The sequence below is a fragment of the Somniosus microcephalus genome, chromosome 11, assembly GCF_052327205.1.
Source record: "Somniosus microcephalus isolate GS21.2 chromosome 11, FLI_Smic_1.0, whole genome shotgun sequence".
NCBI classification, from domain to species: Eukaryota; Metazoa; Chordata; class Chondrichthyes; order Squaliformes; family Somniosidae; genus Somniosus; species Somniosus microcephalus.
In genome coordinates, this window is record NC_140997.1 from 72,921,881 (window position 1) to 72,938,689 (window position 16,809).

Sequence of the window (16,809 nt, forward strand, 5' to 3'; positions counted from 1 at the left end):
TTGTGTACCTTTGCGTATTTTCCTTGCGGTGACTTCTTGTTGCTGGTCTTCTTCCCTGACCTGCATACTCTAGCTATATGTCCAGGCCTACCACAAGTTCTACATTCTTGGTTTTTAAACCAACACTGGTTCTGATCATGCGTTGTCTTTCCACAACGATAACATTTGCCAGAACTCACACCCAATTTGTGTGCACTGAGCTCCGGTGACCGTAGCTGCATTACTGCCGTGCCTCTCGCTGCGGCTTCGTATGCTGCTGCCATAGTGACCGCCTTCTCAAGCGTCAGCTCATTCTCCTCGAGCAGTCGCTTTTGTGTATCCTGTTTAAATAAACCACACACAAATTTGTCTCGAAGTGCCTCTGTCAGTCCCGTTCCAAACTGGCAATATTTCGCTAATTTACGCAATTCCAGCAAATAATCAGCATTGCTTTCATGCTGTAGCTGCCTTCTGTCGTAAAATTTAAATCGTTCCGCTAGCATCAGCGGCGTGGGGTTTAGATGATCTTTCAGGACAGTAACAATCTCATCGAACGTCTTATCCACCGGTTCATCTGGTGATAACAGGTGTTTCAATTGCCCGTATGTCTTCGCACCCATTAAATTTAATAATGTTAGAGCTTTATCTTGGTCACGAATTTTATTGGCCTTACAATAATTTTTTACTCTTTCAACATATATGGCCCAATCTTCGAGGTCACTATCAAAGGTGCTAATATTCCCGTGTTTAGGCATTGTAGATTTGCAATTTCTCAGATTTTTTTTTTTTTTTTTACTGCTATCCAAGATGGCGGCTTCCCGCTCTTGCCGTCGTCCTCCGCCCACAAAATGGCGGTTTTCCCGCGCTTGGCGGTCTTCACCCGTCCCCCAACGCCGTCTCCCTTCAGCCCCCGAGTGCGGCCCTTATCTTCGCCGCGATCGCCCGAGTGCGGCCCTTATCAGCGGATGCGATCGCTGGATCGCGAAGCGGCTCTCATCAGGAGATGCGATCGCTCTGTTGAAACGCCTCCCGCTCGAAGCGGCTCTCGCGCCCTATTCCTCCAGCTCCCCCAGCCCCGTTCGTGCGGCCAACGCGGTCGACTGCCTGTCGCGTCGCTGCCCGGCTCAGACAACGGCTTACCCACCACCAAGCTGGAGAAGAAGCTGACGGTCGCCGATGGAGGCTCCGAGGTCAGGATGTCTTCCAGTGGGGTGGAGAGGGTGGAACCTCTCTGCAACGTCCTGGCTGTGGACTAAGCTGCCGTGGAGTGACTGCCGCAGGGTCCGAATCAGACTCGTCGCCAGTGTTAAATCTGTGAGTTGTTCAAGTAATTAATACTCAGACTTAATCAGTAACAATAAAACAGGTCTTTACTGGTTGGAGGTAGGGACTATACGTAGGTCTTTACTTCATGCCCACAGGCGGGAACTGAGGGGAGATCAGTACCCACAGTACTATTTATACCCCTATGGCCAGGAGTGGTACTGCGTATCACTACGCCCTACAAGTAGTGCAGTCCTGTCCATAGGTTCAAAGTAGCACACATATTACATACACAACAGACTTTGCCGATGTCGACAGAGCCGAATTGTACACCACACCACATGAGGTCTTGGACAGAGTAGGGGGACAAAGAAGGGGTGCAGTAAATGATATTTTCACAGCTGTTAACACAGGAACTTTCGTCATCAACGCACTGGATGACGTGGAGCTACAAACTCAAATTAATGGTTTGAAAACACAGCTAAGAAAGATACTGACTGATGAGAATAAGGTAGTGGGTTCGGAGTTACATGAGGACCAGGCCATGACACTACACAAGAGAGATAATAGCTGAGCTGGAGAAACATGCCAAAACGGTAAATGCTCTCATCAGGGAGGATCGGAATGCGTCCGATCAGGCTGTGCAGAACGAAGCTTGTGTGCTATACGGGCGTGGTTACTGGGCGAGGGCCGCAGTAATCTGGAGGATTTAAAGCAAGGCTTAGTCCCCTCCTGGATTAGCAACAAGCACCTCGCAGCCCTCCACCCTTTTGAGAATACATCGAGTCCGTGCCAGCTCAGACTAGCTTCAGAGGCCTACCCAGTCCCAGTGGACTGTGAACGGTCTAATCACACCATTATGGGTATAGTGGTAAGAATGCCGGTGATGGGAAAGACAGCCAAACCTGCCCCGGTATACAGGGTGGAGAACATTGGAGTCATTCAGGGGGGGTGCGCACATTCGCTACATGGGGGTCCCACCTTACGTCATTCGATGGGAGCATGCAATGACGGGTACCGACCTCTCGGGGTGCCGGAGCCGGGGACCACACATCATCCTGTGTCCCCAGCAATTGAATGCCCATTTATAACCACAGTGCGGGTTCAGAACTGCTGGCGCGAAGCCTATAAATTGTACCATGGAGGCAATGGCACAAGGCCATGTGCCCCCGCAGGTGGCATATGTAGGAGGTGGGACATACTGTGTCACCACTGCAGCGCCCCACTACCAGCATGGACAGCACGGTTGGTGTCCGGTGAGTGACAGCAGCTTCTGTTTCAAGCCCAGGGCAGAAGTTCAAGTGGCCCAAGAGCGAATTGTCCCCATTCCTGAACCGTCCACTGTTCACCTCACTGTGAAAGAGAATTTCACGGATTTGCAGCGTTTCGTTGCACATTTTGGATATATCATTCCCCCTCTCCCTGAACACCTCACCAAGATAGTAAAAGCCGTTGTGGTTTCACAGAAACACTTCTACACACTGGAGCAGAAGACGTTAGAGATAGGGGCAGGCATATTGGATATAGTGACCCCACCGTGGTGGGACCTGTTCACTAATATAGAAGTCCCTTCCTGGATTAGGATAGCCTCCCACATTCTTGTAGTGTGCCAGGTTGTCATTGTAGTGTATTTGTTGTTTGTACACTGTAAAAAGGTCAAACATTCGCAAAAGTACGAGAATAGAGGGGAATGGAGGGAGCATTATGTGCGGGTAGAAGAGACACCCGTTTAGATTTTTGCTGCTTTGTATAAAGTTAAAGTTTTCCCTCCCTCCCTCTATTATTTTTTGATGTGTATTCATGTGTTTTTGGATTTTCGTATGTATTTCATTTTTATTATTGAAGTTTATTAGATGTGATTATTATTTGGTAATGTATATGCACTAGGTGATGTAGGGGTATAAGGACCCCCTCCACGCCTGGAAGTAAGTTGTTAGATTTTTAACTCCAAGGTATTGCCATCTATAGATGCTTAATGTACACTAGATTTTTCTGAAATGGGAAATGCAGGTGTCGTGGGGTCATAGATAGGTAAATACTGGGGATGGTTAGATTGTGGAAGGACAGAAAATTTTGCTCACCCAGAATTATGATACTCCAAGCAAGTTACAGTATCGGGGGGGGGGGGGGGGGGGAGTGTAGGATTCGCAAAATTGGATTTCATATTAATAAGGGTTAAATGGCAGAAGAGGCTGTGATTCTACGACCGTTTTAAAAGAAGCCCAGAAAAAGGGGCATACAAAATGGCCGCCGTACCAGTGATCAGCTTATTGGGACACTTTAAAATGGTTCCTGCGCAACCTCAGACAGTTTTGTGGATTCAACCCTTAGTAAGTTCTGGAAGCCATTTGAGAGAACGAGACCAGACCCACAGGCATGCATATGGATTAGATGCAGATCCACTCAAGATCGGCTTGGAGACAGAGGCCACCTAAACGTTGCCCCAGACAAAAGGGGACAATTTCATATTCATGAGAACAGCACCCAGGACTAGATAACGAGATCAGCAGGCCATTAAAAACAATGAAAGCCATTTCCAACCAGAGATGGACCTGTTACCAGCCGCTTAAAATGATTTAAAATATAACTGCCCCGCTGTGCTCAAAGCCAGCCAAAGTTAAAACAAAGACGAACCTGATTTTGGGCAGGAAGTGAGGCCTCGGGAAGAAAGGTATATCTGGAGACCTTTCGGCAGTTAAAGACACAAGCAAGCACTTGGAAGCAGTCGGGACAGGCAGGCCAGAGCGAGCTGGAAGGCAGACAGTTGCAAGCCTGCAGCTTGAACACAGACATGTCAGGTTGGAGAGCTGGAAACACGTAGCTTGAATCCGGACACCCAGAAGAAGCAGCAGTCAATCGCAGGCGTTCCGCCCCGGGGAAGCACATCGGGAGATCATCGACCACCCCCGGGCCGTTGCCGGAACGAGAGGCCATAGACCCAGCTTGGAAGAAGAAAAAAAAAAATAAAGGTCCCAAGCGAAGAAACCTTCCAGCCACCACGGCTCGGTAGAAGAGAGGAAAGGAGCCTGAAGCGGCGATGGGAGCCAGCCCAAGGCTCCTCTGACCAGGGTCGAGCCGACGATCCTCGACCCCGCCGACATCCAGGCCCGCCAGTGTCCAGCTGCCCCCAACCCCCACCTCAGGAGAGAGGTGTGGCGCAGCTCGCAGGGGCTCCACGATCCACGTGGAGACGAGACGCCTGAAAGGACCAAATAGACTAGTTTTCAAAACCTTGCACTTCCTAGTGGGATTGGTGAGCATGTTTCTGGCCCTTCACAATCAGATCTAGATAGGTTTAATAAGGGGGTGGATTTAAGGGTACAATTAACATGAGTTGTCCCTCGATGTTCCGTGTGTTTCCTTATTTCATGATGATCTTTGTAGAATATAAGATGCCTGTATTTGCCTTAGTTAGTATAATGTCGTTATGATTTGTTTGTGTTTGTTTTTCCCTCCCATGTACTGTACTCTTATCTGTGTTGCATTTGATTTGATATTCTTCCATTTGCAATAAAATTTCATTTTGATTCATCAAACTTGGTCTACAAGGGTCTTCTCTACATTGTAGTTCCTGCGCCTAAGTCCAGAGTATAGAATCTAAGGGGTGAGTGGGTCGAACCACTCAAGGTTTTACTGTGCAAGAGAGAGAGGCCTCTAGAGAGAGAAACCTCAGGGAAACCTCTCGAGGAAAACCCCTTACACATTTTTTCACCTTCCAACCAAATTCAAACAATGTGGATGTATTCACACTCAACACTTCTTGATTACATTCTGGTCCTGCCACAAGATATTGAAGCCGTCAAGATAACCGAACAATGGCCCAGAATTGTCAGCGTTGGCCATCACCCCACTGAAACTGACCGTAACTTCAGGAGTTAGCACATGCGCAGCTAAATGCGGAAATCCTGAAGTTGCGGTCAGTCATTCCCTGCTCTGACACAGTCTGACACAAAAAGAGTTGGGATAAATGGTTCGTTCTCGGGCTGGCAATCAGTAACTAGTGGTGTTCCGCAGGGGTCAGTGCTGGGACCCCAACTCTTTACAATCTATATTAACGATTTGGAGGAAGGAACCGAGTGCAACATATCCAAGTTTGCCGACGATACAAAGATGGGAGGGAAAGCAGTGAGTGAGGAGGACATAAAAAACCTGCAAAAGGACATAGACAGGCTAAGTGAGTGGGCAGAGATTTGGCAGATGCAATATAATGTTGGAAAGTGTGAGGTTATGCACTTTGGCAGAAAAAAAATCAAAGAGCAAGTTATTATCTAAATGGAGAGAAACTGCAAAGTGCTACAGTACAAAGGGCTCTGGGAGTCCTGGTGCATGAAACACAAGAAGTTAGTATGCAGGTGATCAGGAAGGCCAATGGAATCTTGGCTTTTATTGCAAGGGGGATGGAGTATAAAAACAGGGAAGTCTTGCTGCAGTTATACAGGGTATTGGTGAGGCCACACCTGGAATACTGCGTGCAGTTTTGGTTTCCATATTTAAGAAAAGATATACTTGCTCTCGAGGCAGTTCAGAGAAGGTTCACTCGGTTGATTCCAGAGATGAGGGGATTGACGTATGAGGAAAGGTTGAGTAGGTTGGGACTCTACTCATTGGAGTTCAGAAGAATGAGGTGTGATCTTATCGAAACATAGAAGATTGTATGGGGGCTTGATCGGGTGGATGCGGTGAGGATGTTTCCACTGATGGGTGAGATTAGAACTAGGGGGCATAATCTTAGAATAAGGGGCTGCCCTTTCAAAACTGAGATGAGGAGAAACTTCTTCACTCAGAGGGTAGTAAATCTATGGAATTTGCTACCCCAGAGAGCTGTGGAAGCTGCAACATTAAATAAATTTAAAATGGAGATAGACATTTTCCTAGCAGATAAGGGAATTAGGGGTTACGGGGAGAGGGCAGGGAAGTGGACGTGAGTCTAGGTTCAGATCAACCATGATCCTACTGAATGGCGGAGCAGGCCCGAGGGGCCGTATGGCCTACTCCTGCTCCTATTTCTTGTGTTCTTATGTACTCCCCATAAAAAGTTAAGCTTTGTTGGAATAGATGTAACTGGGGTTTTAACAGCGTATTGACAGCTGAATAAAAGTTCTGGCCCTGAAAAACTAATTTTTATATTTGTGGAATGTAAATTTCTCCATTATGATAAAAATGACTAGGTTTTTAATATAATAAACATTTTTTTCAAGTTTATGATATTTCAGCTTCTACCTTAACTACATGCATATGTTCCAATCTTCATTGCGCTCTAAAATTTTCAAAAAGTGAATTGATATACAGTGCTTTTTATTTCCTGGTTTGCTGTCTGTGAGAATCTTCAGTGATTGGCCGCTGAGACAGCTTGATGACATGACTGCTGCTATACACTGCGGATCCCGTTTTGGCAGCGCTACAATTAAATTAAGGTCGAGAAAGCTAAAGTTTTCACCACAGAGATTGCGAGAGCTTTGTGGGAAGCTTTCTTTCAGGTCAGCCACGATAGCCATTGACTGAAAATTCTGAGCCAATGTCTGGGATAGAATGCTGGATTGGCCACTCTAATTTGCTCCAAAATAATCCTTGGCACAAGACCAGAGCATTGTTGAGTCAAGGCAAGGTTTCTTAAACAGTTGCAAGTTTTGCATTTTAAACATATAAAACCTAACAAAAATTTCCAGAAAAAATTGCCAATTCTTGAATCTACATAAATCACACGAGACAATGAGGAAATTCTGACATGCCTTCAAAAAATGTTTATATTGTTCCACAACCAAAGCTAGAGTTCAATAATGGAAACATCAAGACACATTGTCTTCAAGGACACAAAAATCAGCTGTCACAAGTAAGGAACCTGCATTATGTGACTGACAGTGAAATAAATCTTCCCAATCCAAGTACATAATAAAGTGCAGTCATGAACGTGGCAAGATAAGTCAGCCAAAATTCAAAATTATGTTAATCAATAAGATTTTAACAAAACCTCCGATGCTTTGAAAAGCCAACAAAAAACAAGAATCAATGAATGAAAACCTTGATGGATCAGTCATGCCATTTCTTTTCTTGTGTGTGGGGGTCTGTGTGTTGTTCCCCTTACCCCTTTCCATTGTTCAGTTCCTTTTTAAATGCTGTTCATCTGTAATATCTTCTAGTTCTCAGGAAGGGTCTATACCTGAAACACCAGCTTTTGTTCTCTCCACAGATGTTGCCTGGCCTCCTGAGTGTTTCCAGTGTTTTCTGTTTTTCAAAAACATTGCTCTCTGATTGGTGGAAAACTGAAAAGAATGCTTTCCTTGGTGGGTCTTTCAACTAACCCTTTCCACTAACTGATTTACTTTTCAATCACTAGCCCTTTATTTAAAAATCTAAAATATTAGCAACCAAAAAAATTTGACAGAGGAACAAGGCTTTCAGGGACTGTATAACCCAAGCTCATGGGTTTGGATTAGCTTGGATTGAGGATTGGTTAATGGACAGAAAACAGAGTAGGAATAAACGGGTCATTTTCAGGTTGGCAGGTTGTAACTAGTGGGGTACCGTAAGGATCAGTACTGGGGCCTCAGCTATTTTCAATCTATATCAATGACTTAGATGAGGGGACCAAGTGTAATATATCCAATTTTGCTGACGATAAAAAGCTAGGTGGGAAAGTAAGCTATGAGGAGGACACAAAGTGAGTGGGCAAGAAGGTGGCAGATGGAGTATAATGTGAAGAAATGGGAAATTATCCATTGTAGTAGGAAGAATAGAAAAGCAGTGTATTTTTCTTATAAGGTGAAAGACTAGTAAATGTTGGTATTCAGAGGGATTTGGGTGTTCTTGTACACAAATCACAGAAAGTTAAAATGCAGGTACAGCAAGCAATTAAGAAGGAAAATGGTATGTTAGTTTTTATTGCGAGGGGGTTGGAGTATAAGAGTAAGGACGTCTTGCTGAAATCATATAGGGCTCTGGTGAGACCACACCTGGAGTAATGTGTACAGTTTTGGTTTCCTTACCTAAGGAAGGATATACTTGACTTAGAGGGGGTACAACAAAGGGTCACTAGACTGATTCCTGGGATGAGAGGGTTGTCCTATGAGGAGAGATTGAGCCTATACGCTCTGGCGATTAGATGAATGAGAGGTGATCTCACTGAAACGTATAAAATTATGGAGGGCTTGACAGGGTAGAGGTTGTTTCCCCTGGCTGGAGTCTAGAACGAAGGGTCATAGTCTCAGGATAAGGGGTCAGCCATTTAGGACTGAGATGAGGAGAAATTTCTTCACTCAGAGGGTCGTGAATCTTTGGAATTCTCTACCCCAGAGGGCTGTGGGTGTTCAGTCGTTGAGTATATTCATGACTGAGATAGATAGATTTTTTGGACTCTAAGGGAATCAAGGGATATGGGGATCGGGCAGGAAAGTGGAGTTAAGGTCAAAGATTAGCCATGATCTTATTGAATCGCCAGGCTCAAGGGCTGTATGGCCTACTCCTGCTCCTATTTCTTATGTTCTTATGGCCGGTAGTGGCCTGTGGTTTTAATGTGGAGCACCCCTGCATTCTGTTAAGTATTTTTTAAATGTTTACCTTGTTGGCGGCAGTCTGCAGCAGTCCTGTTAAGGACCGCTGGTTAGGCTGCATGGAAACCATTTGCATTTAGGCCAAACTAATTTGGTAAAGGGGGCATCAAACAGGCTTTATTCACCTTATTTCCATATGCAAAAGGCAAAATGCCTGCACCTCTCGATGCCTATACCAATATGACGGGCAAAGCACCTTCGACTCAATGCACATGCACCGCCTGCCATATTGGATGCTTAGAGGCATGTTTTACGCTTGTAAAAAAAGGTGCAGCATCAAATTTCAAGGCCATTCAAACCATTCCTCTCAGACTCTGTGCATTTTCTCAAGTATGATTGTACCGAACTTAATATCCTGAAGAAACTAAATAAGATAAAACTTCTAAGATGAAGTTCCATCATATCTAGTACTCCCCCAAATACAGTAAAACACAAAATATATATCATTCCAATTTACAACCTACACTAGTTAGCTAGACAACAATGCCATTGTCTCAGTAGCACACAAATCATGTTCTATGGCCTCTCACTAATTTAGTTATCTCCAATAGATCTATTACTTTTCAAACCATTTTGACTGCTCCCTTTAATAATTGTGTTCTTTAGATGTTCCTTTATAGCATCCTGTAGGATTCCGCCAAACATTTTTTTCCACAAAGGATGCAAGAGCCTGCTAATAGGCCCGTAATTATCATTTTAATGATGACTCCATATTTGAATATTGGAAATATATTTGCTGTTACCCAGTCCTCAGGCACTACTCCAGTATTTATCAAGTTCTGAAAATGATCAACTATTGCAATTTCCTCCTTTTAAGTCCTTTGGTATTCTAGAATCTGGCTTGGTAGCCTTGTGGGTATTTTATCTTTCTAGCTTCTGCATAACCTATTCTTTACAAACTTTTATATTTGTTGTCAATCATTTCATCCCACTTACTATCACTGGAATTTATCTACAGTCCTTCCTTGTGAAAAATGATAAAGAATCTATTCATTATACTGATCATTTGCCCAATTCATCTTTAATGAATCCACCTTTTCTTTGGCCTGCCGTCTACCACTAACAGTTGTAAAACCTTTTTTGGGTCTCTCTTGTGGACTTTTGCAATTTGACTATTTCCCTTTGTTGTTACAAATCCCAATCATTCCAACATTTTGTTTCATTGTGAATTTTTTAAAAATTAGTCTTTAGACACCATCCAATTTCCTTATTAAGCACTATGGTCTAGGTCATTGAAGAGTCATCGACCTGAAATGTTAACTCTGTTTCTCTCTCCACAGATGCTGCTTAACCTGCGGAGTATTCCCAGCATTTTCTCTTTCAGATTTCCAGCATCTGCAGTAACGTCTAGTTCTTGTTAGGTTTTTCTTTATAAACAGAATGTACTATTTTTTCTTGTCCCGGATAATAGCCTTAAATCTATTGCAATTACCAAATTGTAAACAAGTAATTACCTTTCCACTTTTATTGCTCAGCAGACCTATTAATGTACTCTGTATTAGGACACATGCAGAAACACTTCAATGCTGGTTTCACTGAGAAAGTTTGATGTTTTTTTCTATCCCAAAGTGATTTTTTTTTCAAATTTCAGGGACAATATTTCAAACTTTATAGCGTGTGAGCGTAATTGTTGGTATGAAGCCAGTATTCACTGTGAAGTGTGTTTCGGGCTGCATTTACACTGCAACTGCAGAATCTTCACTTTACATGGATGCTAAGAAGTTAGTGTAAATCTGGAGTCAAGGCACAACCTGACTGTGGAGTGATGCGGTGTCAGACTGCCCCTGCCGGGGAGCATCCCTCCGCTTTTCTCCAGTCAGGTCGGGCCCAGACTCTCGATTTACAGCTGGTGCAAAAGAAGCCACTTCACACTGATGCTACCGTTGTAGTGTAAGTGCAGCCTTACACCAACACCCTTTCCTTAAGCAATAATCCCACTTGAAGCTACTGCTTTGGAAATAACTCCATTTTACAGATCACCCTCCCAAGCAGATGGAATGGTGACTTGTAAAATACAGTCGAGTATATTTCTTTCAAAGCTCCATTAACCTCAACTTACCTGCTGGCCCATAAATATGCTTGTTTGCGATTATATTTTGTTCACACATATTCAGCAGATCTTCACCAACATCTAGAAACAAGATATAAATACTAATAAAAGCAGCTTTTTATACATATAGTACACGACTAAATGATAATTGCAGAATTATATAAGTGTGATTAGTACAATGTAATGAGTGTCTGATACTCATGGAAACTCATCACTGTGCTCGGGTCTAAGCTAGAGAGAAATCTACACCTGTAAAATAGGTTTGCCCAATGTAGAGAGCACACTTTCCTCAGGGACACACCTCACTTACTCAAGTTCAAAGAACCTAGGCACAGATTGGCAAAACTAAAGCCTAGGGACCCCCAAGTGTGCTCAGGCATACTTCTGGAATTTAATGAGCTAACATAATGATGAAGTTTACTAATATAGAATACTGATAAGCTTCCTGCTGTTTGTTCAACTAAGACAAAACCTACTCGGGCATTGGCTAGCAGGATTATCTGGAATCAAGTGGGAAGAATCCCAGTCCCAACAACAGGTTTACACACTCTCCAGGTTCCATTAGTAAGCCAAGCTGGATCATAGTTATCAACAGTGCCTTGAAGAACTGCAGACTACCTGGCTTAGGTATCGGATTAACAAATCAGTCACCGAGATGGTTCTGAACTTCCATCACCGGGCACGTCATCTTGCAGTCAAGCTCAAAAACAGAGAGCGCCATTTACTGCCCCTTATAGGAACATTAGGAACAGGAGTAGGCCATTCAGCCCCTCAAGCATTCTCCACCATTCAGTTAGATAATGGCTTATATGCACCTCAACTCCATTTACCACCTTTGCTCCATATCCCTTGATACCTATGCCTAACAAATTTAACAGTTTTGCAACTTCCTATTGCCCTAGCATCCACAGCCTTTTGGAGGAGCTCCAGGTTTCTACTACCCTTTGTGGGGGAAAAAGCCCACTTGAGAATGACCGCAGGACAATCGATTTGAAACTACTTCTGTTTACACAGCCATTCAGAGCTCTCTCAGACAATGATAGACTGAAATCATGGAACGGATTTTGATTTGTGACAGTTTAAGAACTGAATGGGTTTAAATCACCCATCATTCTGAACAATAGAGCAGTTGCATTTCCCTTTTGTTTTAGCCGAGGTGGGCTCCGGATGTGGGCGGGATCATTTTGGCCCCACAATGCAGACACACTAACCCAGTCCAACCACTGAGTTAGCCAATCACAGCTTTTCTCTTGTGAATTGGAACTTTTTGGGCGCAAATTTCCCAGACAGGCAAACAGCAGGGGGGTGGGGGGGCTCACCAGGTATATATGATAGCTCCTGAGAAGCTATCGCTCTCTTTTTACTTCCTGGGACCACAGGTGAGCCTCTCTCTCTCTCTCACACTCTCTCTCTGTGAGCAGAGTTTCTGACTCCTCAGCAAAGCAACCTAGTAAGGAGTTAGGGGATGGTAATTCAGGGGATATTGCGAAGATTGTTTAATTTACATTGTAGCCATCTAATCCCTCATTTTTACCATCTGCATTCCCCCATTTAAGCAATTTTACTGTAATTACTGTGTTCGTGTGGTATAGTTTGATATTTGATTATAGTTTCTTTTAGTTAATAAAGCTTGATTTTTCCTCTCATCCAGACCATTTGTCTGTTTTAGTATCATTAATTATAAGTCCTTCAGTCAGAACTGGAAGGTGGGGTAGCGATTCGAAACCGCTGTTTTAAAATTGGTTTATTGGAAATTGGCTTACAGTGTAGCAGCAAGGCTGCCTGACCAGGTGAATTACCGTAAACCAGGTAAAAGATTGGAATTGGTCAGAGTGCAGGCAAAGGCTGCAAGACCAGGTAAATTACCTTAAACCAGTTAAAAGATGCCCCCCTACAAAATGGCGACCGCGGCAGGACTGCAGGCCGTTTTTGATTTGATGAGTGATCTGGATCTGGAGAAAGCATCAGCTATAGCTTCTCTTGTTTTCAGTATGTGGGTAGCCCTGCGAATTTTAGCGGCAGTGTGTAGGCTGACCTATCGGGGTATAGTTGCCTGGTTTAGGAAGGATGAGATGAGGGAGCAGGAGGAGGTTAAAGAAGCCAAGAATCGGGAGTCCCAGTTTTAAAAATGCCAGGCATTTATAGAGCGCCTGGTGCAGGAAGTCACTGAGGCCAGAGAAAGTGAGATGAGACTGCGGGAAGAGAATGTCCGCCTCATGTCAGAGGTTACAGAGCAGGAGGAAAGGTTTAGAGAAGTAAGGACAGCTTATAAGCTGGCCTGCACCCAAAGGTTTAGTGAAGCAGATCATGGCCCCTGTAGGGCAGAGATAGAAAGCCTTAACGTGGCTTTAAAAGCTGCAAAGGGGACGATTTGTGTGATCAGCCCGAAGGCAGGTCAGCTGGATTTTACTGGCAGCCCAAGTGAAACCATCCCACAGGCAGCACCCAGAACGGTGCTGGATAGGGAATTCGATAAACCTGGGGCTCCATATCAGAAAGAGTGGAGCCAGGAGGGGAGCCATCCCTCCCAGAACAAGGTCACTTGTTACAAGTGCGGGGAGGAGGGCCACTAGCACAGGGATTGTAAAAAGCCTGGGAGAGATGATACAGCCAGGAACCCCGCAGCCCCAGCTCAGAAGGCAGAGACAGACACAATCGAGTCTGTCCTGCAGATGTTAAAATCTCTCATGAGGGCCAATCAGGGAAAGGGAGCAGCCATCAGTGGTGCTGCAGCCCCCTCGCCCACCTCTGCCTCCCCACAAGGACTGGAAAGAAAGAAAGGAGTTTAAAGTCAACCCCAACCAGGCAGCTGGGAGTGAGCCTCAGAATAGGAATCCTCGGCCCACAGTAGGTTCAAGTTCACAGGCAAGTGCTGTGGCTTGTGTGGGGGGAGGAGCCATTCTTGGGCAGAGTAAGCTGTTTAAGCCAGGGAACAGGGAAGGAGTGTTCTGGGACCCTTGTAGAGCAGGTCCAGTAGCAGAAATCCAGGACAAGGGAGGCACACAGGGGATAGTTTTGGCCCCAGACCAAATTCCCCATTTAAAGCCACCCAGGTAAGAGAACATGAGTTTGCCCACCAGTTTAAGTTCAAGTTCACAGCTTGTAAAAACAGGCGCTGTGGCTTGTTCCCAGGGAAAAGTTGTCCAGCCCACAAATTGGGACACTTCCCTACCCCAGTGGGACATAAATGTTGGCCAAAGTGTAAATTCGAACCAAAGTTCAAATTTGAGCAAGTTAGGTAGCTTAGAAATGGAGAAACAGCAGCCTGAGATTAGAAATCAGCAGGCTGCTGCCCATCCATTCACAGAAACTGCCTGCGCAGACGTGGTTCCCCAGCCCGTACCCCCAGCGGATCTTCTTTACTCTTCTCGCACAGGCGCAGTAGCGCGCCTGAGGGAAGAGGTTCCCCAGCACTGGGTTCGCGCAGGCACAGTCGCGGACTCGGAACTCCGAGAGGCCCTTACTCAATTTTCCCGCGCAGGCGCGGTCGCGCGCCTGAGGGGAGAGTTTTGCCAACAGGAGGTTCGCGCAAGCGCAGTCGCGAACCCGGAACCCCCAGCGACTCCTTTCCTCTGCGAGGCTGAGCGCACAGGCACAGTCAGCCGTTTAAAGATCCCCGCTTCCCAGAATAAACGCGCAGGCGCATAAGCCTGCTTGGAAGACCCAGCGGTTCTTCCAACCTTTTTTTTTTTTATTAAAGAGACCGAACGCGCAGGCGCGGTTGTCTGCGCTAGTGTAGCAGTTCCCCAGCCCTTTAAAGAAATCGGATGCGCAGGCGCGGTTGCCTGTGGAACCCTAGCGGCCCCCTCTTCTGCTTTTTCACACAGGCGCACCTGCTTGTGCCGCGGGACTCCGGGGAGGAGATTCACGCAGGTGCAGTCGCCTGTTTAAAGGGACCAGCTTCCCAGCCCGCTTCCAGAGTGGTCCCCCCCATGATGTGGGACCCTGGGGAGGCAGGGGTAGCAATTCCTCTTGCAGGGGTAACAGGTTTTGGACATGGGGGAGAAGGTTCCCAGCCAGCTAGGGCTGCGACCCTGGCTCAGGGTCCGCCAGCCAATGTTTCCCCCACTGAGACGCCCCTCAGAAGGTCTCAGCAGGCCCGTAAGCCCAAGAAAAGGTGGTCACCAGGGTACCTGCCACAAAGAGCAATATCCCAAACCGGGGAGAAGCCAAAGAAGAGAGGTCCCATACCAGCAGCCATAAGCTGCGAGGCACCAGAGACAGGAGGCAGTCCAGCTTTGCTGCAGCCAGCAGCAATCTGTGACAGTGCCAGAGATTAGCCTGGCCGTCTGGAGACGGGCAGCATTTGTATTATAGCTTTGGTGTGAATATAGCGTGCTTATAAGGTGTATTTTAAGTTTTGCTGATATAACTAGTTTTAAGTTTAAGTTTAAAAAGAGTTTAAATTTACATGTGTGCCAAATGTTTGTATTTTGGTCCGAGGTCAAGGGACCTGACCATGTCTCCACCTAAGGCAGCAGGTCAGTGAGACCTGGCTGCATGTCCTTTTAAGTTTTTGCAGAAGATTGGACAAAGAAGCTGCCCCGTTCACCCAGCCCGAGCTGGGCATCGAATGAAGATATGAATACAGAATGTTGGGGATCACCTCGCCACCGGACGAATCCAGAGGGAAACCCCGCAGCGACCTTCGGGAAAAACCAGACAGGGTCCGGAGGAACTTGCCTACTCCTCCTACGCGGAAGAGATGGCCCCAGCTGGGTGGGGCACGGCCCCCAACCCAGCACTATCCTGATCGAAGTTCACTTGCGGGAGACCTCGCTGTTGAGTCATGATGGGGAAGCACGGGCACCTTGTCAGATAGGGACGCGTTCCCCGGGGGTGGGTGGTGATGGCCCGGGAAAGATTGTATAGGGGAGGGGGAGGCCCAAGAGTTGCGTGGGTGTGTTCGGGGGAGGGAGGAACTCACCCGGGGGCCCACGGGCAAAGTTAGTGTAAGTGTGGCTGGGAAGGATGAGTGGGTGGCCGGATCTGGGATCCAAGTTTCAGTGTGGGGCCAGGGAGAGCCGCCACACAGGCACCCATCATTTTCTGCAGCCAGTCGAGGGAAGATGGGAGGGGGGGGGGGGGAAGATGGGAGGGGGGGGGGGGGGGAAGGACTGGGAGTCACGATCCCATACTCCCCGGTCTCGGTCTGTGCCAAGGTAATCTTTAACATGAGGGGTACCCCGCCTCCACAAAGGGACAAGGGAACGGTTCGGGGCTGGTGGAGCAGGCTGGTCTGTAAATCCATTCTGTCTGTTTTAAAGTTTAAGACGATCAAAGGGGGGTGGAAGGTACATTTACTGCCCGGGTGGGAGGAGCAATACCCACTCGAATTTCACAACCCATCATCAGCACGTGATGGTCGGGGTTTATTTAAGCATGTTGTTTCAAATGTTTAATGATTTTTTTTTGTATTTTCTTTTATAGTTCCAAGTCGAGCAGAGGCGTTGGACCCTCTCTGTGCTTGGGATCATTTTGATTACATTGTGTAACTAAGATTGCAACATTTTGTAATAAGTTATAATGTAAAAAGTGTTTGTAAATTTGGATTACATTGTATAATTTTACAAGCGTGTAGGGGTATGAGACCCCTTATTGTAAACTGATGTATCTGTAAGATGCCTACCGTACCACGGTTTGTTCTCGAATTTTAGGGGAAAAGACAGTTCGGGAGATCAGTGGCAGATAGCTATTATTAGGTAAATACAGGGGATGGTTGTTTGTGAGGTGGTCTGAAAATTTTGCTTACTCCTTCGAGTTGATAGTTCAATCAAGTTGGGAGTATCAAAAGGAGGGAATGTAGGGGTTGCAAAATTTCCCCTATTTCCTGAAGATTGAAAAATATTGGTCCACATCGTGGACGAAGAATTGGGTGATGTGACTTGTCTACAATGTTTTAAAATGTGCCTAGAACCGCAAAAGACTGCTCCGAGATGAAAATGGCGTGGACAACAATGGAACCGAGGA

The 16,809-nt window shown here is 45.9% G+C and overlaps 1 protein-coding gene across 16 annotated transcripts in view; it reads right to left on the reverse strand.

Annotated features, from left to right (window-relative positions):
• Positions 1 to 16,809, reverse strand: part of mettl22 (methyltransferase 22, Kin17 lysine) — a 135,275-nt gene that overhangs the window by 53,108 nt on the left and 65,358 nt on the right. For 15 of the 16 annotated variants that reach the window (XM_086000879.1, XM_086000876.1, XM_086000884.1 and 12 more), the window contains one exon: positions 10,849 to 10,920. The exons of the other annotated variant lie outside the window; for it this stretch is intronic. In XM_086000879.1, the coding sequence (XP_085857005.1) occupies positions 10,849 to 10,920 (72 nt within the window). The remainder of the gene's footprint in view (positions 1 to 10,848; positions 10,921 to 16,809) is intronic. 16 annotated transcript variants of the gene reach the window in all.